General features: G+C 48.8%; 1 protein-coding gene across 1 annotated transcript; it reads right to left on the reverse strand.

Moving 5' to 3' along the window:
• Window positions 1-685: 685 nt before the first annotated feature.
• Window positions 686-26,411, reverse strand: Erbb3 (erb-b2 receptor tyrosine kinase 3). Its single transcript, XM_042698911.1, has 28 exons — window positions 26,150-26,411; window positions 21,061-21,212; window positions 20,145-20,331; window positions 17,952-18,077; window positions 16,845-16,910; window positions 16,580-16,698; window positions 16,331-16,472; window positions 15,781-15,894; window positions 15,571-15,691; window positions 12,915-12,988; window positions 12,662-12,752; window positions 12,208-12,413; window positions 11,914-12,046; window positions 11,413-11,503; window positions 11,047-11,201; window positions 9,641-9,694; window positions 9,175-9,310; window positions 6,934-7,053; window positions 6,700-6,798; window positions 6,295-6,480; window positions 5,969-6,124; window positions 5,456-5,531; window positions 4,575-4,721; window positions 4,376-4,473; window positions 4,101-4,289; window positions 3,899-3,970; window positions 2,960-3,260; window positions 686-1,937 (listed from the first exon to the last, which is right to left on the reverse strand). The coding sequence occupies exons 1-28, from the start codon at window positions 26,229-26,231 to the stop codon at window positions 1,411-1,413; spliced, it is 4,020 nt and encodes a 1,339-aa protein (XP_042554845.1). The 5' UTR covers window positions 26,232-26,411; the 3' UTR covers window positions 686-1,410.

Consider the following 26,411-nt stretch of genomic DNA (forward strand, 5'->3'; position numbering starts at 1 on the left):
GTGCCGTTCCAGAGCTTTTTGTGTTCAAGGCTAGCACTCTACCACTTGAGTCACAGCTCCACTTCTGGCTTTTTGTGGTTAGAGATAAGAGGCTTGTGGACTTTTCTGCCTGGACTGACTTTGAACCACAATCCTCAGCTCTCAGCCTCCTGAGTAGCTAGGATTACAAGGTATGAGCCACAGGCACCTGGGAAGTTTGGTTTTTTTGGGCCAGATTGGATTTGAACTCAGTGCCTTGCACCAGGCTCTGTATCACTGAGCCACACTTCCAGCCTACAATTATTTTAAATTTCATATCATTCTAAATAGCATGACGAAATTGCACATCATTCTGTTCTGTCCTGTCCTGTAGATGAATTTGTATCCATTCTGTATGAGCTACCTGTCCATCAGTAACTTCCTTGGTTATCAGATTGATTGTTCTGGTATGACATTGCTATTGTTCAAGTTCCAGCACCTTTTTTTTTTGCTTAAAACTGGCCCCAAAGTGCAAGAATAGAGATGTAATTCATACATGCCAAAGGAAAGGGCTTTGGCTAAGTGAAAAGGTGAAAATTCTTGACTTAAGGAAAAAGAAAAACTGCATGTCAAGATCTACAGTAAAAACAATTCTACCACGAAATTGTGAGAATGGTAAAAGAAATTAGTAGTTTTGTTGTTAAACTTCAAATGGCAATTATGGCCATACTGTATGATAAGTGCTTAGTTAAGATTGAGAAGCCCTTAATTATAGGTTTTAAAACTATCCAGTTTCAGGCACCCAATGGATATTTTGGGATACCTGGAGTGGGGGAAACTACTATATTTGTATAATAGGGTTCTCTGCCTTACAAAATTGTAAGGATTATAATAGATTGAGACAATGTGGGTAAAGTTTAGCACAATGCCTGGCTCATAGTAAATGTCCAATTAATAGTAATATCTACTCTTAACCTCTCTTCATTCCACAAAAGTTTATGCTTTCCCAATCTTTCTAGAGGATTAAGAATTATAAACCAAAATTCTGCTTTCCTCAGCTAGGTTTACCCTTCTCAGTCTGATCAGAAACAAAAGACAGGCATAGGAGTAATCCCAGCGAGGAAGAGTCTGAGAAAAAGTGACCTAGAAAGTAATCCTTCATATCTTCAGGGAGTCCTCCTGAGGAAGCTGAGGAATGGGATTGGGAAGGCACACACAACAGGAAAGTCTCTCGTTTCCTAGGGTTGGGAAAGAGAAGAAAGTGCATAGCTGGCTACATACCACAAGATTTTGGGTCAAGCTGTTGAAAAGCCTCCAAAGGTTGATTGGAATTGTCTAGGACTGGAGAAATGGGGCTGAGACCTGGGCGGTACAGGGAGGTGGGAGAAGAGGGGTACCCTCTAGAAGCACTAGCTGCCATCAAGTGTCCCTGAGTGTCTCTGGAAATAGGAGTTATGTTCTCTGGGCGTTTGCCTTAGGGAAAAGCCTGCTATGCCAGTAATCGGGGTTATCAAAGGCAGAGTCAGTGGCTTCTAAGCTACGTAGAGTTTTGAGGCGGGCATAACGGACATGGGGGGCACTGTGTTCAGGCCCCTGGAAAGCTCTCATCTCTTCGTACCCTTGTTCAGCCTCTTGGCAGGCCCCCATGGCTGCATAATCCCCACTGGGACCACCTCCACCACGTCTGCGGTTCATATATTCATAGTCTTCATCTGGAGTTGTGCCAGCAGTGGGCAGGATGGGCACAGGATGGAGTGGGCAGCTCTGTGTGCTTCCCAGAGAGGCGCTGAGGTCTGATCCTACATCCATGTACTCATAACCCAGTTCCTCAAGAGAGCCAGGTCTGGGGGGACGAGGTGGACTGCGCCTTCTCCTCCGATTCATGTATTCATACTCCTCGTCTTCTTCTTCTTCTTCAGTACCCAGGACAGAACTGAGACCCACTGAAGAAAGTGTGCCTTCCCGGGAGGAGGAAGTACCTAGGGTTGAGAAGAGAAAATGGATGTGTGTGCAGGGTGCTGGTGGCTCACAACTGTAATCCTAGCTACTCAGGAGGCTGAGATCTGAGGATCATGGTTCAAAGCCAGCCTGGGTAGGAAAGTCCAAGAGACTCTGATTTCCACCTAATCACCAGAAAACCAGAAGTGATGCCGTGGCTCAAAGTGGTAGTGCACTAGCCTTGAGCTGAAGAGCTCAGGGACAGGGCTCAGGCCCAGAGTTCAAGCCCCACGATTGACCAAAAAAAAAAAAAAATGATATGTGGGGGCTGGGAAGGTGGCTCAGTGGTAGAGCGCTTGCCTTGCATGCATGAGGCCCTGGGTTCGATTCCTCAGCACCACATAAGCAAAAATACAAAAGCCGGAAGTGGCTCTGTGGCTCAAGTGGTAGAGCGCTAGCCTTGAGCTGAAGAGCTGAGGGACAGCGCCCAGGCCCAGAGTTCAGGCCCCACCACCGGACCCAAAAAAAAAAAAAAAAAAGGATATGTGGAGGACTTCCTGGGACTAGGCAGAATGGGGTGGAGGGAAGTTAGGGCACTGTTGGCTCATGCCTGTAATTCTAGCTACTCTGGAGGCTGAGATCTGAGGATCACTGTTCAAAGCCAGACCAGGCAGAAAAGTCTGAGACTCTTATATCCAATTAACTACTTAGCAGGGAAGAAGTGGAGCTGTGGCTAAAGTGATAGAGCACCAGCCTTGAGTACAATAGCTCAGGGACAGTGCCCAGGCCCTAAGTTCAAGTCCCAGGACTAGCACAAAAAAAAAATAAAAAGAAGGGGGGGGGGGGGTGGGAGATGGGAAGGGATGGGAAAGGGAAACAAAGGAGGAGGCAACAATACTTGATAAGAAATGTACTCATTATCTTGCCCATGTAATTGTAACCCCTCTGTATGATATTTAAAAAAAAAAAAAAAGGAAGGGATATGATAAAAGAATTAAGAGGAACTAGGAGATTGAAGAAAGGAATAGAAGATTTGAGGAAAGCCCTAAGAGGAGTCAGGTACCTTTGATGTGTGTATCTGGCATGACATAACCATTCACATCCTCTTCCTCTAAGCCTGGTGGGGAGAGTGGGGTGACTGGTGTAAGCAGGCTGTGACGCTGGGAATGGTAGGCACTATCTCCACGTGGCCTCGGGCTCCGACTCCGGCTTCGGCTCCTACACATTGATGCTTTCTCCTGGAGCTCAGCCTCAGAGCCTGTCACATGGCCCTCTGATGACTCTGATGCCAAGCGTCCCCGCGGCATTGGGTGCAAAGAGATTGGGCGAGGATATCGTTCATTACCCCCACAAGCTGAAGATTCCTAAGGAGGAAAAGAATACAGAGCTAGTTACACGGTATGAGGAACGATGGCTAGGTTGTTCAATGTCTTTTTTTTTTTTTTTAACCAGTCCTGTGGCTTGAACTCAGGACCTGGGCACTGTCCCTGAGCTGCTTTTTTGCTTAAGGCTAGTACCCTACCACTTGAGCCACGGCATCCTTTCGAGCTTTTTCTGTTTATGTGGTACTGAGGAATCCAATCCCTGGCTTCATGCATGCTAGGCAAGCACTCTACCAGTAAGCCACTTTCCCAGTCCTTCCAAGTCTTTTTGTCAATGTGTACTGGTCCTGGGGCTTGACCTCAGGGCCTGGGCATTGTCCTTGAGCTTTTGTGCTCATGCCTAGTGCTTTAGTAGTTGAGCCACAGCTCCACTTCTGGCTTTTTTGAAGTTTATTGGAGATGAGAGACTCAAGGACTTTCCTGCTCAGGCTGGCTTTGAACCACAATCCTCAGATCTCAGCCTCCTGAGAAGCTAGGATGACAGGTGTGAGCCAACAATGCACAGCTCAATGTCTTCTTTTATGCAGGATGCTAATTAAACCAAAAAATTTCTGGTGCCTTCTTTCCTACCTCTATCAACATGATCAAACCCATAGAACCCTCTTAGTAGTAGACCTTACCAGGCAAGCCTCTCCAAGATTATTTTGGTTCATGGGCATATATCCAGATGATGGACTTAAAAGGCTCTGACTCTAGGATGAGAAAAGTAAAGGTTAAAATAAAGGAAGAAATGTACTTTTGCCATGGAGGTCTTTGAATAGTTAATCTTGGTATTGACAGCTTATATGGTGCAGAGTGTTTGGCAATCCTAAGTTATCTCACCCCACGTGGCCGATTAAGCGTCCCAGATGGTAGGCTGAGGGCAGAGCCCAGTGTGGTAACCAGGCTGTCCTCCTCAGCCTCCAAGTCTAGATCTAGGTCCAATTCTGGCTCCAGCTCTACTTCCTCCAGTTCTTTGTTTATCAGAGCAGGGGGCTCTGCCCCAGGGGATATTCCAGGCCCACTTTCTCTCTGCAAAGAAATGCAATGTTGAGGTGAATCCTGATTCTAGCTAAGTTATCTCTAAATGTAGTTGATATTTCCTAGTCCCTTCGTACCTTTATGACCAGATACCGTGGTGGGTCTCGGGCCATCCTGGTGAACTCATTGGCTAGTTCTTTAAAAGTTGGGCGAATATTTTCATCAATCATCCAACCTGGGGGTGAGATACAGGAGGTTGAAGCAGAGATCAGAATAGAGCTGTGAAGGGATCGGGAGAGACGTTTATAAAATGTCTGGGGTCAGCAGGTAACTCACACTTGACCATGACCATGTAGACATCAATGGTGCAGATCTGGGGCTGTGGTAACCGTTCCCCCTTCTCTAGCAGGTCTGGTACTTCAGCTAATCGAAGTCCTGCATAAGGCTCTGCTCCAAAGGTCATCAACTCCCAAACTGTCACACCTGGCAAGAATACATGGACTAGTTAGTATAAACATAGTAAATATGGGCATGAAAAAAAGACAGGGCAGAACTTGATCTGATTCAAGGATCTGAAGGGCTTATGCTTTTCTTTCTTCTTTCCTTCCTTGCTTTCTCCTTCCCTCCCTCCCTCCTTTTCCCTCTCCCCTTTTTCTCCTTCCTTTCTCCTTCCTTTTTTTTTTTTTTGGGGGGGGTCCCTCAGCTCTTCAGCTCAAGGCTAGCGCTCTACCACTTGAGTCACAGCGCCACTTCTGGCTTTTTTCTTTTTGCTTCTGTGGTGCTGAGGAATCAAACTCAGGGCCTCATGCATGCAAGGCAAGCGCTCTACCACTGAGCCACCTTCCCAGCCCTCCTTCCTTTTCTCCTTGCTTTCCCCCCTCCTTCTCTCTCTCTTTCTCTCTCTCTCCTTTCTTTCTTTTTCTTCCTTGTGTGTCAATATTGCCTGGGACTTGAATTCAGGACCTGGGAACTATCCCTGAGTTGGTTTTTATTTTTGTTTTTGTTTTCTCAAAGCTAGAGCACTACCACTTGAGCCACAGCCCCACTTCTGGCTTTTGGGTGGTTAATTGGAAATAAGTATCTTAAGGACTTCCTACCTGAGCTGTCTTAAAGCTGAGGTCCTCAGACCTCAGTTTGGGCTTGTCGTTTCTAAGGGAAGGTGGCTCAAAAAGGAGTTGTGGGATTTGGACATATGTAGGGTACCCAAACACACTGACCGTAGCTCCAGACATCACTCTGGTGTGTGTATTTCCCAAAGTGGATACTCTCAAGGGCCATCCACTTAATTGGAGTCTGAGGATTAAAGATAAAAGTGCCACCAATTGATTTCCACAATTTTTTTTTTTTGCCACTCCTGGGGCTTGAACTCAGGGCCTGGGCACTGTCCTTGAGCTTCTTTTGCTCAAGGCTAGCACTCTACCATTTGAGCCATAATGCCACTTGTGGCTTTTTCTATTTATGTGGTACTGAGGAATTGAACGCAGGGCTTCATGCATGCTAGGCAAGCACTCTACCACTAAGCCACATTCCCAGCCCTCCCCAAATTTTGTTAACATTTTCAAACCCCAATATCATTCTTCGTTGCTCTCTGCACTTAACGTTCTCTTCTCATATATCTAGCTTGCTATCCTTGCATTTACCATGAATCAGTCATCTACGGAACTCAAGCATAGATCACTAACTGCTTTCAACCCACCCCCACCACCTAGCCCACCCCTTTGTCTCCTCACCTTGGCCTCGCTGTATAGTAACTGTTTGTCATCAGGTGGTAGCAAGTCAGCCACGCCAAAATCTGCCACCTGAACCTGACTGGGGGACTTGAGCAGCACATTCCGGGCTGCCAGGTTCCTGTGCACCATGCCATGTTCCTCAAGGTAGTACATACCCTGGGTGATGAAATAAATCTCAGTGTTAGGGGAAGCAATCACTGAAATCCAGAAACCCCGCAAACCCTAAGGATACCTCTTAGAACGCCCAAATTTCCACCTTGATACCCCGCCCCTGACGGCCCCCAGCCAGGCAGCTCTGTGATTGGAGCTCTAGCCCCCTCTCCTACCTTGGCGATCTGTACTCCCCAGTTGAGCAGCAGCTGTGGCCCCAGTGCCCCCCGTTGTTGTCTCACATAATCCAGCAGGGAACCCAGAGGCAAGTACTGAGTGACGAGCTGCAGAGATGACCCTGGGCAAAGGCCCAGCAGCCTTACGATGTGAGCGTGGTCCAGGCTGCCGATGGCCAGCATATGCTATGAAACACAAGAGAGGTTGTCCAAGGAATGGACAGGCTCACATCCACTCAATACACATGTAGCCCAAGGCTTCCTCTGATGTGGGGTAGAAGGGTGGGAAGCACAGCACAGCGTCATGACTAATACAGTATATGACACAGGACCATGCTTCTACATTACTGCAGATAACATTAGCCTCTTTCCTAGAGGCACACAGAATCCCTTTCCTTTACTTACATCTGTCACAGCTTGAAAACTCTGCCGTCCGCTCTTGTCCTCAATGACTTTAATGCAGACTGGAATCTTGATGGATTCACCTTCAGGGATCCATACCCCCTGGGAAATTGAGGACAATTGGTGGTACTTCAATCTTTAGGACCCTTGCATTCAGGCAAGGGTCCTTCTGCATAATCTTTCTTTTTTGCCCTATATCCTTTCCCCACCTCCCCAGACTTTGTGTGGGTCACTTACCTTATGCACAGTTCCGAAGACACCTGAGCCAAGCACTTTAAGTTTCCTCAGCTCTGTCTCTTTAAAGATTCTGGCCAAGACTTTGTTAGCCTTCTCGCTGGGATCCAGAGGCTCTATGCTCTGAGGAAAGGGAAGGGAGGCACTCAGGAAACCCACAGGTGAATGCTAAGGGCAGCAGAACCCAAATGGTGGGGGTATATTGAGGAATAATACGTTCTGTGTGCAAGCTGGGAAAACTTGTGGGGGTGGGGCCGGGGAGGGTTGTGGGGCTTGAACTCTGGGCCTAGGCACTGTCTCTCAGCTCTTCAGCTCAAGGCTAGTTCTCCACCACTTAAGCCACAGCACCACTTCTGGCTTTTTCTGCTTAATGTGGTGCTGAGGAATCAAACTCAGGACCTCATGCGTGCAAGGCAAGTACCATTAAGCCACCTTTCCAGCCCAAGCTGAGGAAACTTTCTGTGCTCACAAGATTAGCAATCAAGATTGTACCCTGTGATCAACGGGAAAACCCTTTGATGGAGTAAGAGATGGGGAGTTGAAGAGAGCTTGCCATGCTATCACCTAGAGTGTTTTTCATACAGTGTTCTATGCTTTTTTGTGTGTATGATAGTCTTGGGCTTGAACTCAGGTCCTGGATGCTATCCTTGAGTTTTTGTGCTCAAGGATTGTACTCTACTACTTTGAGCCACAATGCCACTTCCAGCTTTTTCCTGAGTAATTTATTGGGGGTAAGAATCTCATGGATTTCCTTGTCTGGGCTGTGATCCTCAGATCTCAGCTTCCTGAGCAGCTAGGATTATAGACATGAACCACCAGCACTCAGCTAGAACTTTTTTTTTTTTTTGCCAGTCCTGGGGCTTGAACTCAGGGAACTGAGCTCTATCCCTGAACCTCTCTATGCTCTAGGCTAGCACTCTACCACTTGAGCCACAGTGCCACTTCTGGCTCTCTCTGTTTATATGATACTGAAGGATTGAACCCAGGGCTTCATGCATGCTAGACAAGTATTCTACCACTAAGCCACATTCCCAGCCCGAATATAACTTCTTTAAAGTCATGGTAAATAGCAAAATCAAGACTGGAATATGCCAGTCACCAGAATATGCTAGGATCATACCTATAATCCTAGCTACTCAAGAGGTGAGATCTGAGGATCATAGTTCAAAACCAGCACAGGCAAGAAAGTCCGTAAGATTCCTATCTCCAATTGACTATCTAAAAGCTGGAAGTGGAGCTGCACTAGCAGCTGGATGTATTAGAACATTCATTTTGACCAAAAAAAGCTCAAAGACAGTGCCCAGGTCCTGAGTTCAAGCACCAGGACTGGCACCAAAAAATACCCCAAACTATATTATATGCTTTATTTTTCTGGCTGGGATTCTTCCTCAGAGCACACTGTTGGGGGTTTTTTTGTTTTTGTTTTTGTTTTTGTTTTTGGGTCCGGTTGTGGGGCCTGAACTCTGGGCCTGGGCACTGTCCCTCAGCTCTTCAGCTCAAGGCTAGCACTCTACCACTTGAGCCACAGTGCCACTTCCAGCTTTTTTCTTTTTGCTTATGTGGTGCTGAGGAATCGAGCCCAGGGCGTCAGGCATGCAAGGCAAGCGCTCTACCACTGAGCCACCTTCCCAGCCCCAAGACCACACTGTTTTTGCAGGAATCAAATGTTCAAGGAAGAGGAAAGGTATAACACTTATCCCTTCACTTCTCTTTGGGTTCAGATAGCATAGGGAACCCCTCAAAAATAAGGTAAATACTAGGGCTGGGAAGGTGGCTCAGTGGTAGAGTGCTTGCCTTGCATGCATGATGCCCTGGGTTCCATTCCTTAGCACCACATAAGCAGAAAAAGCTGGAAGTGGCTCTGTGGCTCAAGTGGTAGAGTGCTAGCCTTGAGCTGAAGAGCTCAGGGACAGTGCTCAGGCCAAGAGTTCAGGCCCCATGACCAATAAAAAACAAAACAAAAGCCGGGCGCTGGTGGCTCATGCCTGTAATCCTAGCTACTCAAGAGGCTGAGATCTGAGGATCGCGGTTCAAAGTCAGCCCAGGCAGGAGAGACCATGAGACTCCTATCTCCAGTAAGCCACCAGAAAACCGGAAGTGGCGCTGTAGCTCAAGTGGTAGAGTGCTCGCCTTGAGCTGAAGAGCTGAGGGACAGCACCCAGGCCCAGAGTTCAAGCCCCACGACCAACAACAACAACAAAATAATAATAATAAAATAAATAAATAAATAAGGTAAATACTTACCTCACCCCGCTCCAAGTACCGTCTCATAGCCCTTTTATTTTGAATTTGGCGTCCACGCCAATAGAGAAAAGTGCAGCCAAGAATCAGGGAAATAAATGCCAGTCCTGCTACCAAAGCCATTGCCAGATGGGCTTTGCTATGGGAAACAGAGAAGCCCAGCATTACCCTGGTTTTACATTTCCCTCACAAGTATCACCTATACTACACTGAAGGTTAGTTGCAAATATGGGGTAAGAAGTCACCATTTATATATATTGTCCAGCATTGAAGGAGTTAACCTAAATGTGGAACCTTCTAGTTAAGTTTGTTGTCAGAAGGGAGGCCCACCCACAAGCTAAAATAGTGGAATAAGTACATAGAAGATCTAGAAGATCAGAATAGCAAGTTTTCCCCATGGAGAGCCACCATCTCGCTCTAGATATCTCCCAAATATCCCCAGCATCCAGAATCTTCAAGCTTGTCATACCTGATCAGCACCACTGTTTGGCCTAAACAGTCTTGTAGCTCTGGTCCTGTACACCTAGAGAAGAAAGTCATCCCACTTAGACAGGTTCTTGGACAACAGAGGCTCAAGTTCAACAGCCTCAACAGACAAGAAAGCTTGTTTCAGAACAAAACTATTATGGTAGCCGGGCGCTGGTGGCTCACACCTGTAATCCTAGCTACTCAGGAGGCTGAGATCTGAGGATCACAGTTCAAAGCCAGCCCAGGCAGAAAAGTCCGTGAAACTCTTATCTCCAACAAACCACCAGAAAAAACCAGAAGTGGCACTGTAGCACAAATGATAGCGCATTAGCCTTGAGCTGAAGAGCTGAGGGACAGTGTTTAGGCCCAGAGTTCAAGCCCCACGACTGGCAAACAACTATTATCGCATCCCATCCTAGAGTATAGAGCTTAAGACACAGATTCCACCTCCATATTAATAGCCTTGAATTCCCTCTTTTTTTTTTTTTTTGGTCGGTCGTGGGGCTTGAACTCTGGCCTCAGCTCTTCAGCTCAAGCAAGTGCTCTACCACTTGAGCCATAGCACTACTTCTGGTTTTCTGGTTTATTGGAGAGGATAGGAGTTTCTTAGACTCTCCTGCCCAGGTGGCTTTGAACTGTGATCTTCAGATCTCAGCCTTCTGTGTAGCTGGGATTACAGGCATGAGCCACTGGTGCCCAGTTTCCTCCCCCCCCTTTTTTTTCTCCCACTACTGGGACTTGAATTTAGGGTGTGGGTACCATTCCTTAGCTTTTTCACTCAAGATTGGTGATTTACCACTTGAGCCATGGCTCTACTTTTTTTTTTTTGCAGGTCCTTGGGTTTGATCTCAGGGCCTGGGCACTGTCCCCAAGACTCTTTGTGCTCTACCACTTAAGCCACTTCCTGATTTTTCTGAGTAGTTTATTGGAGATAAGAGTATCACAAATTTTCCTGCCCAGGCTGGCTTCAAATCTCCATCCTCAGATCTCACCCTCCTGAATAGCTAGGATAAACCAGCACCAACCTTTTTTTTTTTTTTTTTAAGTAGTCAATTGGAGATAAGAATTTCATGGGAAGTGGTGCTGTAGCTCAAGTGGTAGAGCTCTCGCCTTGAGCTGAAGAGCTCAGGGACAGCACCAGGCCCAGAGTTCAAGCCCCACGCTCAACAAAAAAAACAAAACAAAACAAAAAATCCCCAAGAGTTTCATGGACTTTTCCTGCCCAGGCTTCAAACCGGAAACTTCAAATCTCAGCTTCCCCAGTAGCTAAGATTATAGGTGTGAGCCACTAGCATCCAGTGGGAGTGATTCTTAGATCACAGTTCCTTTCTCATTGCTGAATCCCTTACCCTAGTTCTGTGCAACCCTACCCATGCCCAGACCTCCTCTTATCAGCTCATCACTGACCCCTGGGTGCAGTTCTCATGACATGGCCGACATTCATTCTGAGCATCCGGGTACTTGTAGATGGGGCCCTTGGCACCTAGAACTCCATAGGGGCATCTATTCACACAGTGGGGCCCATCTCGAAAATGAGCACATTGAGCACAAGCATCAGAGCCCTAAGCAAAAGAAAGAAGGTCAGGAAGAATGTGATCCTAATGGTAATGTCATTCAGTGAAGACCAACCCAGCCATTCAGAATCCCCTATACACAAACTCTAGCATTATCTGGCCTCCCTGGGCTGAGCTGGAGATTTGGTCATATCATTCCCTGAGCGCTCCAAGTATGGCCCTCTCTGTCTGCATTAGAGATTTCAGAGCGTTACTGTACCGAGCCATTGCATGTAATAGTGCCCTCCATGGGTTGGCATTCCGGGTGGCAGGAGAAGCATTCACCCTCATGGGCAAACTCACGAGGCTCCCTGCAGTGGAAGAGATGAGAAGGTTGTAATTTCCAAGCCCTGACCTTTACGCCCCGATCCTGCCATGAGGACCCCTACTCCATTCCTGCACCAAGGCAGATTCAGAAAGCTGCTGACAGACTGTCAGGGGCCACCTGAACAGCTCCACCCCAGGGCTCCACGCTCCACTCTCACTGTGTGTGTGTGTGTGTGTGTGTGTGTGTGTGTGTGTGTGTGTGTGTGTGTGTGTGTGTGTGTGTGTGTGTGTGTGTGTGTGTGATGAAGTGAAGATAAGAGTCTCATAGACTTTTGTGCTTGGGCTGGCTTTGAACCATGATTCTCAGATCTCAGCCTCCTGAGTGGCTAACATTACAGGTGTGAGCCACTGGCATTGGGTCCTACTCCTTCTTGATCGTCTCCCCTCAAGGTACCCATTCAGAAAGTTGCAGTGGGTCACACAGACACCCTCTCGGCTGTAGTTTCGACAGGATAAGCACTGAGCAGGACCTGGGCCCCAGCATCCTCCAGAGGAGCATAGAGGATCACATACTTTGCCCTCTGCCACTGGAGAGAAAAAAAAAAAAGGCTGGATCAGGAGAGGAATCTGAGGACTCCAGCAAGTCCCCTTCCTCATGACCACTTCTAGTCTCATACCTCCCTTCCTCCCTTCCTCCCTTCCTCCCAGGTTGATGGCACCCCACACCCCCAGCAGGCCCTCCTCTCACCGCATTCTCTGCGGGGTCGATTATGTTTGATGTCTAGTCTCTCTTCCGAAGGCCCTCGAAGCAGCCTGGTCCAGTTCAGAGAGTGGTGGTAGCAGAGCTGCCGGTTTGCACTTATGTAGATACGCCCAGCACTAATTTCTTTCAGGGATCGGAGGCCCAGAGATGTGACATTCAAGTTCTTCATGATCAACAAGGAGAAGCCCCGGCTGAGAATAAAGGAAACCCGGTGAGAAGGGCAGACTCAAAGGGAAAATTAAACACGCAGGGGATTCACTGCTCTGAGCTTATCAGAATGACTGGGAGGGGAATCCCTCACTAAAAGAATTCCCATCCTCTTGCCTTCTCCCCAGCAAATTGGTGGAGTTAAGAGTCGGCTGTGTGACACAGAGCCTTGTACTTCATGAAAAGATGCCTACTTCTCTGTCTGGAGATGCCAGCCCCTTCCCATACTCACTTGTAGAGGCTTCTGCCTCCAATAGTTGTCAGGTTGGAAAAAACACTGAAGTTGTGCATATGAGGAGGCCAGGACTGGATGTTCAAGTAACCTGAAGAGTTGGAAAGGCATATGAGCATAGAACTTTCTCCCCTTTTGTCTTTGTCAGGTTCTTTAGGCTCTTCCCTTGTTTCTTGGGACATGACTTTCTCAAGCAGTTGAACAGTTCATGTCAGTGGTTTATTTATTCCTCCCCAAAAGGGGAGCCTCTTACCTGTGATCTCCCGTACTGTCCGGAAGACATTGAGTTTCTCAGGGTCTAGTGCAGGAATTTTGTGCCATGGATCTCTGGAGAAAATATTACAACTTGGTCAATAACCTAGAAAGGTAGGCCTGGAAGCATAGTACAAAGGTAGAGTCCTCGCCTAGAATCTCCAAGGCCCTGAGTTCAATCTCTAGTACAATCATCAAAAGAAGAAGAAGGGGCTGGGAAGGTGGCTCAGTGTAGAGTGCTTGCCTTGCATGCATGAGGCCCTGGGTTCAATTCCTCAGCACCACATAAGCAAAACGAAAAAGCCGGAAGTGGCGCTGTGGCTCAAGTGGTAGAGCGCTAGCCTTGAGCTGAAGAGCTGAAGGACAGTGCCCAGGGCCAGAGTTCAGGCCCCAGGACCGGACCCAGAAAGAAAGAAAGAGGGAGAGAGAGAGAGAAAGAAAGAAAGAGGGAGAGAGGGAGAGAGAGAGAGAGAGAGAGAGAGAGAGAGAGAGAGAAAGAAAGAAAGAAAGAAAGAAAGAAAGAAAGAAAGAAAGAAAGAAAGAAAGAAAGAAGAAAGAAAGTAAGTAGAGGCATAATCCAGGAGCATTATGCCTCAAAAGTTAGCTTATTTTGGGCTGGGAAGGTAGCTCAGGGGTAGAGCGCTTGCCTTGCATGCATGAGGCCCTGGGTTCAATTCCTCAACACCACATAAGCAGAAAAAGCCAGAAGTGGCACTGTGGCTCAAGTGGTAGAGCGCTAGCCTTGAGCTGAAGAGCTGAAGGACAGTGCCCAGGCCCAGAGTTCAAGCCCCACGACTGGCAAAAAAAAAAAAAAAGTTAGCTTATTTTGTGTGTGTGTGTGTGTGTGTGTGTGTGTGTGTGTGTGTGTGTGTGTGTGTGTGTGTGTGTGTGTGTGTGTGTGTGTGTGTGTGTGTGTGTGTGTGTGTGTGTGTGTGTGTGTGTGTGTGTGTGTGTGTGTGTGCGCGCGCGCAGGCTGGGAATTAAACCCAGGGCCATGTCCATGCTAGGCAAATTACATCCTCCGCCGTACTGAATTTGATTTCTAAATGCCATTCTCTGCTCAAAATAAATAAAGATCCTTAGAGAAATAGCCTGAGCAGGGATAAACAAAAGTAAGTTTGGAGCATCTTGTGCCAAATAGTAAGGAAGTACTCAAAGAATAAGGGAAGAGAACACACTCAAAGAACATGGAAACCAGTGTGAAGGACTTTCAATGGCCAAATTAGACACACCTAAAAACTAAAAGGAATGATTGAAAAGGACCATAGACCATTGAATAAAGGTAAGTATTCACACAGATAAAATAAATCGGAGGAAGTGGAGTTGTGGTTCGAAGTGGTAGAGTAGTAGCTTTGAGCAAAAATGCTCAGAGATAGTACCCAAGCCCTGAATTCAAGTCCATGACTGACTAAATAAATAAATAAATCAGAGTACTGCCTCCAGCATGCAAAAAGCCCTGGATTTGATCATTAACACCCAATAAATAATAAAATAGGTAAGAAGGAGACATTCTTTTTTTTTTTTTTTAATTAGCTGTGGGGCCTGAACTCTGGGCCTGGGCGCTGTCCCTCAGCTCTTCAGCTCAAGGCCAACACCCTACCACTTGAGCCACAGCACCAGTTCCAACTTTTTTCTGCTTATGTGGTGCTAAGGAATCGAACCCAGGGTCTCATGTATGCAAGGCAAGCACTCCACCACTGAGCCAGGACAGACTCTTTCTAACACCAGAATGCCAACAAGTAAATGCAGAAGGAAAAAATAGAAGTAGATAATTACCATTTGGCAACTATCATCATAATAACTAACTCAAGCAAGCATATTCCCAGGTACTTATTGATTGCAAAGGGGAAAAACTAACCTTTCAGTAGGAAAAACTTAGAAGATACCAACTAACAAATAACCAGAGACTCCATGGTCAGTGATGGGGGAAAAATGACACCATCCTTGATACAATGCACTAAGAATATCACATCTGTAATCCTAGAGTTCAGAAGGCAGGATAATTTGAGGATAGCCTGGGCTACATTGTGAGACCTAATCTTGTTTAGGAAAAAAAAAAATTGTTCTTAGGGCTACAAATGTAGCTCAGTGGTAGAGCATGCCAGTGTGAGGCAATGAATTTAATCCCTAGCACCCATATCACCACCACCACCATCAAACAAAGTTCTTGTTAAGGAATATGTACAAAAAATACAAGGGTAGGAGGTGTACCTTATGTGGAGATTTATCTACCCTCCAGTGGTTTAGAAACATAATAGGTCTTTTTTCTTTTTCCTGGCCTATACTGGGGCTTTAATTAAGAGCCTGGAAACTGTTGCTTAGCTTTTTCACTCAAGGTGAGCATTCTACCGCTTGAGCTTTACTCCTGCACTTTTGTGGCTTTTTGGTGCTTAATTGGACATAAGAGTCTCACGAACTTTCCTACCTGGAAAGAAAGCTATCCTCCAACCAAAATCCTCAGATCTCAACATCTTGAGTAGTTAGGATTACAGGTATGAGCCACCAGTGTCCGGCACAATAGTCCTTTGCAATGCGTAAGACTTTATGACTTAGATTTCTAGTCAGTTTCCCTACAGGGATGATTGAGGTCAATGAAATGAATGGTGTGAGTGGAGGAAATGAGTGCTGGAGAAGAAGAGGGAAGGTAGAGCTCTAACCCATTGAGACCAGTGATAAGGAAGTCCAGGTTGCCCAGGATCTTGGTGCAGTTCACAAACGCATCAATGTTGCTTGAGTCCACAGTCTGATGGCGACTCCCAAAGCCAGTTCCCTCACAGGCTGTAAACACAGAAGAGTCATTGGGCATGGCTTGAGCAGCCTCCAGGGAAAGAATGTCTTTTGGTAACTTCTTACCCTTTCCTGCTCACCTTTAGGGCACAGCCCTCCACAAGGCTCACAGATCTTGAGCCCGTTTTTCTCTACTTCCATCTTGTCAGGAGGACAGGCCCTGACACAGGACGTCTGATCCACGACAAAGTTATCTATGGGAGAAGACAGTGCAATTAGAGACAAAGAAATCTGTCAACTGCCGCTGGATGTTCCTCTGGGTCTTTGTTCCCCTTCCCCTTAGCACTAAAACTCCCCAATTGTCAGGTAACTTGATCTGTCCCCCAACCCCATTTCTTTGTGCCAATACTGAGGCTTTAACTCTGGGCCTCAGGCTCTCATTTGGCTTTTTCCTCCTCAAGGATGGTACTCTACTTGAGCCACAGCTCCACTTCCAGCTTTTTGCTGAATAATTGAAGATAAGTCCATGGACTCTTCTGTCTAGACTGGGTTTGAACTGGGATCTTCTGATCTTAATCTCCTGAGTAGCTCGGATTAGAAGCATGAGCCCAGCTTGATCTCTTTTGCCTCTAAAATTTTGTTTTAGAAATCTTGGTCCTTCACGGTTGTTCCTTTGCATCAGACACTTACGGGGGCAGCTGGCTACACAGACTCCTCCATACTGATACTTTGTGTGGGGATTGGGTTCCAACTGGAAAGTTAGCTTGTTGTACACGAGAGGCTGTGGGCACCGGGGCACACAAGCACCACTGTCATTGAAGTGTCGGCAGGCCTGGGAACACAGAGACTCCTTAAATTCATGTTACACATGTACCCTGACCACTTTCCCAAGGCCCACACTCCCACTTCAGAGCCCAGGCAGATGGTAGGAGTACGTACAAAGCAGTCTGTGTCTTGGGGGCCAGAACAGCCCCCTGCACATTCATCATGGCAGCACTGGTTTGGGTTGGGCCCGAAGCAGTGGCCATTACATTGCGGGGCACAGATGGTCTTCGTCACTACAGAAGGGGACAGAGCATGACCCTTTAGGGCTCTTGTGATTGAATTCTGAGACAATTCCCATCCACTACTCTGGCAGCTTGGGTAGGCAGGGCTATATGAAAGTGTATGAATTTGAAGGTTTTAGAAGGAAATTCAAACCTACATGTCTGGCAATTGTCTGGTCCAGGACCCCAGCATCGCCCTTTGCAGGTCTCATGACAGGAGGGACCTGGTAGGGAAAGAAGGCAATACAGAGCATCATCAGGACTGAGAAAAGCTGGCTTCAACCAATAGGGTATGATGTCAGCACACAGGCACCTCAATCCTAGGAAGTAAGAGCCAAGGCCCTGTCCCTCCCTACCCCTGGAGAGCCAGGGCTGGGCCAAGTAAACCTGTCATCAGGGGGTGGAGCCACACCCCCATACCACCCACTGGGCAGCTGAAGGGGAGGGACTGGGCAAATGCCAACCTCAGCCTCAGCCCTAATTCAGAAACTTGGTTTCTCCTGGGCAAAGTAAACTCAGCAGAATATGTGTCCATGAGTGGCCAGAGCACTGTCCAGACTATGACCAGAAAGAGGTGCCCAAGAGATTTGTCTCCCTCCCTCCCTTCCTCCCTCCCTTCCTTCTTTCCTTCCTTCCTTCCTTTCTTCTTCCCTTCCTTCCTTTCTTCCTTCCCTCCCTCCCTCCCTCCCTTCCTTCCTTCCTCCTTCCTTTCTTCTTTCTCTTTCTTCCTTTCCCTTTTTCTCTCTTTCTCCCTTCCTTCCTTTCTTCCTTCCTTCCTTCCTTCCTTCCTTCCTTCCTTCCTTCCTTCCTTCCTTCCTTCCTTTCTTTCTTTCTTTCTTTCTTTCTTTCTTTCTTTCTTTCTTTCTTTCTTTCTTTCTTCCTGTCAAGTCTCCTGAGCTTTTTGCTTTTTTCACTGTCCTTGAGCTTTTTGCTCAAGGCTAGCACTCTTTCAGCCACAGTGCCACTTCCCAGATTTCTGGTGGTTAATGGGAGAGATAAGAGTCTCCATGGACTTTCCTGCCTGGGCTGGCTTTGAACTGTGATCCTCCGTCTCAGCCTCCTAAATAGCTAGGATTATAGGCATGAGCCATTGGTGCTATGCATGTCTTCTGTGGTTTGAACTCCAGGAGACTCTCTTCTGGCAGGCTTTTGGCTGGAGAGCCTTGAGGTGGTTATTGAGTGGAGAGGTGGATGAAATAGAGTTGGGAGAGCAGTGGCTCTGGCTTGGTGGAACACGGGGAGCAGTCTGGATGACGGCTACTCACAGTTTCTGCCATTGTCCTTCACTACTATCTCAGCATCTGGATCTCTCACGATATCCCTCCAGTCGATTGTATCCATGTGACACAGCTTGTCATTCTTCTCAATATAAACACCCCCTGACAGAATCTCTGAGGTAGGGAGGGAAGAAAAGTGATAGGTTAAAGGCTATAACACAACTCCTCTCTCCCATCTCCCCACCAGTCCAAAAGGACCTGGGAGACCCAGGAGTAGAGGAGGGGTGGGCAGGGAGGGCAAGTGTCCAATTAGATCAACACTGCAGGAAAGGCTGGCTTTCTTAGAGGAGGAGTCAGACGAAAGCAACCTCCTCAGATACCTGTCCAAATCCGGTTTAGCCAGTGGGGGAGGGGAAGGGAAAAAGGCTAGGACATCCTGACTCAAGGCTCTCCCCCCAAGTCTGAGTGTTTTCCAACTGACAGGGCAGAGAGAATAAATAGAAGGTGCTCAGATGTATTTAACCCCTATATTCCTCCAGCTGGTGTGAGCTTGGGGAGGCAGTAAAAGTAGGATTCCAGGGAAGGTGGGACTTTAAGGTACACTGTACTTTGTGTGTTTGTGTGTGTGTGTGAGAGAGTTTGTGTGTGTGTGTGCTGGTTCTGGGTTGGAACTCAGGGCTTGGGAACTGTCCTAGAGCTTTTTTTGCTCAAGGCTTGCACTTTATTACTTAAGCCACAGCTCTGCTTCTGGCCTTTTGGATGGTTAACTGGAGATAAGAGTTTCATGCAGGCCTGGGAAGGTGGTTCAGTGGTAGAGTGTTTGCCTTGCATGAATGAGGCCCTGGGGTCGATTCCTCAGCACCACATAAGCAGAAAAAGCTGAAAGTGGCACTGTGGCTTAAGTGGTAGAGAATCTTGAGCTGAAGAGCTGAGGAACAGCTTCCAGGCCCAAAGTTCAGGCCTGGACAAAAAAAAAAAGCCTGGCCCTGGTGGCTCACGCCTGTAATCCTAGCTACTCAGGAGGCTGAGATATGAGGACTGCGGTTCAAAGCCAGCGCAGGCAGGGAAGTCCATGAAACTCTTTTTTTTTTTTTGGTCCGGTCGTGGGGCCTGAACTCTGGGCCTGGGCGCTGTCCCTCAGTTCTTCAGCTCAAGGCTAGCGCTCTACCACTTGAGCCACAGCACCACTTCGGCTTTTTTCTTTTTTCTTATGTGGTGCTGAGGAATCGAACCCAGGGCCTCAGGCATGCAAGGCAAGTGCTCTACCACTGAGCCACCTTCCCAGCCCAGTCCGTGAAACTCTTATCTCCAAAAAACCACCAGAAAACCAGAAGTGGCGCTGTGGCTCAAGTGGTAGAACTCACCTTGAGGTGAAGAGCTGAGGGACAGTGTCTAAGCCCAGAGTTCAAACCCCACAACCGACACACGCACAAAAAGTTTCATGGACTTTGCTGCCGGGACTGGTTTCAAATTGCAATCCTTACATCTCAGCCTCTTGAGTAGCTAGGATTACAGGTATGAGCAACCAGCACTTGATTTGACCATACTGTGTGTGTGTGTGAGTGCGTGCACACATGTGTGTGCGTGTGCATGTGCATGTGTGCATGTGCGTGAGTGTGTGTGCCAGTCCTGAGGCTTGAACTCAGGGCCTGGGCACTGTCCCTAAACCTCTTTCTGCTCCAAGGCTAGCACTCTACCACTTGAGCCACAGAGCTGCTTTTTCTGTTTATATGGTACTGAGGAATCAAATCCAGGGCTTCATGCATGCTAGGCAAGCACTCTACCACTAAGCCACATTCCCAGCCCCCTTAGCCTTTCGCTCAAGGCTAGCATTTTATCATTAGAGCCATGGCTCCACTTGTGGCTTTTTGGGTGGTTAATTGGAGATAAGAGTCTCATGAACTTTCCTGCTCAGGCTGATTTTGAATTACAGTCCTCAGCCTCCCGAGTAGCTAGGATTATGGCATGAGCCATCAGTGCCTGGCTACACTGTACTTTAAAGGTAACAGATGTACCTTCAAATCCCATCATGATGTAAGGACAATCCCTCTGGGTGCAGATAATTCCAGCTTTCTACTAGGGCCCTCTTGTTTAAGAAGTGGTAGGACTTTAGTCCACAGTGGCCAAAGAAAGGTACCCTGGGAAGGGCACTTAAAATGAGTAGCCTCGGGTCATCACTAGGGAGGTGCCTATCAGCAGGGTGGCTCAAGGCAGGGTCAGAAGGAGTTGCCAGGAACTGACCAGTAAGCTGAGTAAAGCGGAGTTGGCGCAGAGCGTGGCTGGAGTTGGTGTTGTAGTTCAACATGACGAAGATGGCAAACTTCCCTTCGTAGACCTGGGTCCCCCGCACCACTCGGAGGTTGGGCAATGGTAGTACAGAGAATTCATTCATGGCCACCAGAACATAGCCTGTCACTTCTCGGATCCACTGTGATGGAATACAGCATGTTAGTGACAGGGACAATGAACTAAAGTCTCAGTCCTTTCTCTGTAAGGCACAAAGGAATTTTTACCTCCCTCCCCCTCCCCACTTTTTTCTTCTTCTTTGTAGTGCTGAGGATCAAACCCAGGGTCTAGCACATGTTAGTCACTCTACCACTCAGCCATAGTCCCGTTCCCTCATTGCCAGTTCTTAACTCATTTCCCAGGTTGGCTTCCCACTCTGATTCAAGCAATCATCATACCTCAGCTTCTCAAATGGCTGGCCTTACAGGTGTGCACCACTGTGCCCAGCCTCTGAATTCTTTCTAATTCCTATTTTGGAGTAGGGAGGTGGCTATGTCACACTACTGTGACATTTCCATGAGTGGAGACTGGCACCAGAAATAATTAAGGGATCTGTATGTTCTACTCTTTTCTTCTCAGAATTCCTCATGTCTCAAGGGTCCTGTTAGTCCCTTCCTCATTGTCTCGAGTGACTCTTTGCATTAGTCTCTGCTTACACTGCATCACCATAAAATACTGCCTGCACCTATATGTCCCTGACTACAGGTCTGTAGCCCCAGGTCTGTCCCAGATTCCAGTGACTTACGGAGTCACTGTCTCCCTGAGTTGGAAGTTTAGGAACTACTGAGTCTTAGGAATTCTGGACCCAGCAGAGAGTTGTTCTGAGAAAGGGCCCCCTATATGAGAATCGGTGGGGACCAGGCACGCTGACCTGCAGGAAGGAGAGGTCGGCATTATGGCCTGTGAGCACAATCTCGAGGTTGCCCATCACCACCTCACATCTCTCGTAGCGCGAATGCAGCGTCTGGTATTGGTTCTCCGCATCGCCGGTCACACTCAGCCCGTTCAGAGTCCCGGGACACACTGTTCAACCCAGAACAAAGAGTAAGTAGCAGGGAGCTGGACACAAGTTTCCAGCCACCTCCATCTCCCATCCTCCTTGTTGCCCTCTTCCAATAATAGTCCAAGGATCTGAAGCTGCCTCCGACCTTGCCTGCTGGGCCCAGGCAAGCCCATCATGGCTGCGAGCTCCTTCCCTTCTCGCGATTCCCTCATCTGGGGAAAGGGAAGGTTGGAAAAAGAGATGTCCCTTTTCTACCAGGGCTCCTCCTTTGGGTAGTGCAGGGTTAATCTAGAAGGAAGATATAGAGGACTTGTTCCCTTCCTGACACAGAAATTAAGCAAGGACTAAACGTTGATTACCCCCTCCCTACCCCCTACTAGGGCACTTACTTTTCTGCCCCCATCCTGCCTCTTTCTAGGCCCTGGAATAAACATCTCTTTGGGGCTAGCACACAGCCCCTATTGTGTCTCCGAGAGGGTGGTTTGGGGGCAGAGGGTGGGGGCAGTGCCTGGGGCCACAGTTCAGTCCACAATGAAGCGATTCTATCCTGGAGGAGGGGGCTGCCCCACCCTGTCCCAGACACCCCAGTCCTCACCAACAGCACCCCCCCCCCACCCTCCAGCTTTGGGCTCAGACAAGTGACCTCACTGGAGTGGGGAGCCCTGTAAAGGGGGTCAAAGAGAGCTTTGTGTTTAAAGTTGGAAGATAAGGAGCTGGCCACCTCCCCTTTCCTAAACTCTGGCTTCCCTTCTTATTTTATTTTCTTCCCCGGTTCCAACATATCCCAGCTCCCTGGGCATGGTTGTCTAACCCAGATGTTTGGTTGTTCTTTCTTGTTTTGTTGTGAGCAAATAGAGAAATCTGCAAGGGGAAGAAAGAGCAACATCCTCCACACCTAAGCCTTCCTTCCAATTTTTTGTTTTTTGTTTTTGTTTTTTGTTGTTGGTCATGGGGCCTGAACTCTGGGCCTGGGCACTGTCCCCAAGCTCTTCAGCTCAAGGCTAGCACTCTACCACTTGAGCCACAGTGCCACTTCTGGCTTTCTGTTTATGTGGTGCGGAGGAATAGAATCCAGGGCCTCATACAGGCAAGGCAAGCACTCAACCACTGAGCCACCTTCCCAGCCTGCCTGCTTGCTTGCTTGCTTTCTTCTTTCTTCCTTTTTTTGGTCAGTCTTGGGACTTGAACTCTGGGCCTGGGCACTGTCCCTCAGCTCATCAGCTCAAGGTGAGAGCTCTACCCCTTGAATCACAGCGCTACTTCCAGTTTTCTAGTGGTTAATTGGAGATAAGAGTCTCACAGATTTTCCTGCCCAGGCTGGCTTTGAACCCTGATCCTCAGTCTCAGCCTCCTGAGTAGCTAGGATTATAGGCGTGAGCCACCAGCACCCAGCCTTCCTTCTAATTTCATTGTCAGAGAAATGCATTAAAAAGTCTTCTGAAGGCCAGACATCAGTGGTTCAAGCCTGTAATCCTAGCTTACTCAGGAGGCTGAGATCTGAGGATAGCGGTTCAAAGCCAGCCCTGGTAGGAAAGGCCCTGAAACTCTTACCTACAATTAATTGAGCAAAAGAGCTCAGGGGGGCTGGGAAGGTGGCTCAGTGGTAGAGCGCTTGCCTTGCATGCATGAGGCCCTGGGTTCGATTCCTCAGCACCACATAAGCAAAAAAGAAAATAGCTGGAGGTGGCGCTGTGGCTCAAGTGGTAGAGTGCTGGCCTTGAGCTGAAGAGCTGAGGGACAGCGCCCAGACCCAGAGTTCAGGCCCCATGACCGGACCCAAAAAAAATACAAATAAAAAAAGAGCTCAGGGATATAGCACCCAAGCCCTAAGTTTAAGCCCCAAGATTAGCACCCACTCCCCCCTCTCCAAAAAAAAGAATTCTGAAGCAGGCACTGGTGGCTCCTATCTGTAATCTTAGCTACTCAAGAGGATGAGATCTATGGCTGGGAATGTGGCTTAGTGGCAGAGTGCTTGCCTAGCATGCATGAAGCCCTGGGTTCAATTCCTCAGTACCACATAAACAGAAAAGGCTGGAAGTGGCACTGTGACTCAAGTGGTAGAGTGCTAGCCTTGAGCAAAAAGAAGCTCAGAGACAGTGCTTATGGCCTGAGTTCAAGCCCCAGGCAGGATTGGCAAAAAAAAAAAAAGAGGCTGAGATCTGAGGATCAGGATTCAAAGTTAGCCTGGGCAGGAAAGTCCTGAGACTCTTATCTCCAATTAACCACCAAAAAGCCAGAAGTGGAGCAGTGGCTCAAGTAGTAGAGCACCAACCTTGAGTGAAAAAGCTCAACCCAGGCCCTGAGTTCAAACCCCAGTATGGGCATGTGTGCGTTCATGTGCACGCGTGTGCGCGCACACGCGCACACACACACACACACACACACACACACACTTCCAACATGGCAACTCTCACCAGCTTTCCTTTGTAAATATGCGCTTTCACTTTCCTTTGTAAAGATGGAGGACAATGAGCTTACAAGTCTTGGCCTCAAAAGCCCCATCTCTGTCCCTGTGTTTCTCCTCTGGCTGTGTGGGGAGGGGGTGGGGTAGAAACCACCTGTTCTAACCACCCTTCCCTGAGGCAGGCAGCTCTGCGGCTGGCTGCTGAGAGTGAGAAGCCCCCACCCCTCCTGTTAGATGGCTCCAGGTCTACCCACTTGATCTTTCAGAGCTCCCCTTCCAATCACTCCCAGGAAGGAAGGGGTGGGCTAGTTCTAGTGGGGAGGGGGAAGCAGGCTGGGAACTCCTAGAGGAGCCTTGGAACTCCAGGGCTGCAAATGAATGAGACTAAAAAGGTTAGTCAAGCAGAAGTCCGCTGGCTCTCACCTATAATCCTAGCTACTCAGAAGAGTGAGATCTGAGGATCGTGGTTCAAAGCCAGGCAGGGCAGAAAAGTCCCCATGAGACTCTGATTTCCAAGTAAACACTAGAAAACTGGAAGTAGCACTGTGGCTCAAGTAGTAGAGTGCTTGCCTTGAGCTGAAGAGCTGAGGGACAGCGCCTAGGCTCAGAGTTCAAGCCCTATTTATTTGTATAAATAAATAATACAAATAAAAAGGTTAGTCATTCTGGAGCAGCCTCAACCCCAACCCTTCTGTCAGGACACCCCTTCTTTCAAATGAAGGTGCCAATCCTTTTTCTCAGAAAAGGGAGGAGGAGCCAAGATTTCTGTCCAGAACAGTGGTGTGTGCACGCACACTGCCGTGACACACAAACCTGTACACAGCTCCTCTGCTACCTCCAAAATCTAGAGTGGATTCTTATCAGGAAGGATGGCAGTGGCCCCAGCCAGCCCACCTGCCCACACGCCTGGGGCAGACTTTGTGTCTGTGCTTTGGAGGCAACAAGCTTATAGGTCCCAATTACCTGAGGGTAAAGTCCATATTTCACAAACAAGGGCAAAGGTCCCGGCTGAGAAGAGCGTATAAACAACACTTATGGGGAGGAGCTAGACAAACTTGGGGAGCAGAGGAGGGGAAAGGGAATTATAACTGGAGTAGTGTCACAGACTTCCTTGGATAGGAAGCACTGGGGTTGAGACAGAGCAGGAATCTCTAGCCCCTCCAGAGGCCTCCCCCCTCCAACACCCCCCCAAAAAACAGGACAAAGGGTCTATAGAAGGCCAGAGACAGGGCCGGATGCCCAGAGGCTGTAAGATCCAGATAAAGGGTAGAGACCCAACCATGCCTGCCCCCCCCCCTTTCTCAGGAGGGTGGTGGGAATCCTGGGCTCCTGGGTCACTAAAGATAGGGATGTGACCGTGAAGCTGCCATTCCACTAGCCCATTCCACTCTAGTCCCCCCCCCCCACACACACCATCCCCTCTACCAGCTGGGAGTGTCCACATCTCAAGATCCCAGAGGCTAAATTTAGGTCTAGCAACTGTAGGGGAAGCACAGGTGGTTTCTCCTACTCCCACCCAGGGGTAACCCTCCCCCCCCCCACTGTGCCAGTCCCCAAGCTGAGATGGGGTAGGGAGGGGAAGAGATCAACAGGACTCTTAATTCCACCAATTTCGGTCTCTTCAAGGGTACCTGGTCTCAGAGACACCCCAAAGGGGTAGGCACAGAGAGAGAGGGAGGAGGGCCTAGAGAAGAGCCATGGGGGGGGTTCTTATGTAGTTAGACAATAAATAGAACTCAGGAAGGGCAGAAGTTGGACCTAGGAACTCTACAGTACAGGAAGTTCAGAGAGGAGAGAAATAAAGTACGATGGTGCTTTCCCTCATAGCTCATAGCCCAGGGGCAATACATAGACTAGAAACTCAATACTTGTGACTTGAATTAACCTGGGTCTTGACAAAGGGCAAGTTGACTAGGTTGGGGACTAGTCAACTTTATTTGAGGAGCAAAGGGGGCCGGGGGGGGGGGGGGGGGGGGGAGGCAGCCTCTGCGAGGCCACTGGCCCTGGTGTCACCTGGACTTAGCTCTCTGGTTAATTTCAGCCCTTCCCAGGGCAGTCCCACTCACGGAAGAGGAGGTGCCATTCCTGTTTTTCCAACACCTGAAAACAACAAACCCCTCCAGCCCTCCCACAGCTCCGCCCTGGCGGCAAAACAACGAAACTGGGGGCGGGGGGGGGGATGCCGAAACTTGGGGTTGGGGGGGGTGGGCTCAGGAGGAACTAAAGAGCAAAAGGAGACCTGAGCTAACTTAGGCTCCCACCAGCTCCTCGCGTTTACTAGAAGGAGGTCCCTGCCCCGGCTCCAAGTGGGCTAATCAAGGCAGACCCATTACTGCGGGGGTCTGCGATGCCCTGGGGAGGCGGGGGGGGGGGGGTGTCCCACGGACAGAGCTAGCCCGATCCCCCTCCAGGTGCTCCCAGCAGACCAGGGGCGGCACCCTCCGTCCCGCGCGCCTGAGCACCCCTCGCCCCTGCTCTCGGGGACTGCGCGCCTAGGGGGTCGGGGGCCCCCCAGCTTCCAGCCGGGTGCTGGGTGATCCCCGCTCCGCTTACCTGCCTGCGAGTTGCCCACGTCGGAGCCCCGGGCCAGGCTGAGAAGGAAGCCCAGCACCTGCAGAGCCCCGTTCGCCTTCATCACTCCCCACAGAAGGTGAAAGGAAGCCCAGCCGAATCCGGCCCGGGGACTCCAGGACTAGGACATGGGGAAGCGACAGCCACCTGAGCCGCCCACGAACTGGCGGCGGCGGCGGCCGCGGCAGAGGTTGCAAACTGCAACCGGAGCCGGAGTCAAGAAGTGGAGCTGATGGCAGGGGAG

Source organism: Dipodomys spectabilis, unplaced genomic scaffold (assembly GCF_019054845.1).
Source record: "Dipodomys spectabilis isolate Male_0828 unplaced genomic scaffold, ASM1905484v1 ptg000234l, whole genome shotgun sequence".
NCBI classification, from domain to species: domain Eukaryota; kingdom Metazoa; phylum Chordata; class Mammalia; order Rodentia; family Heteromyidae; genus Dipodomys; species Dipodomys spectabilis.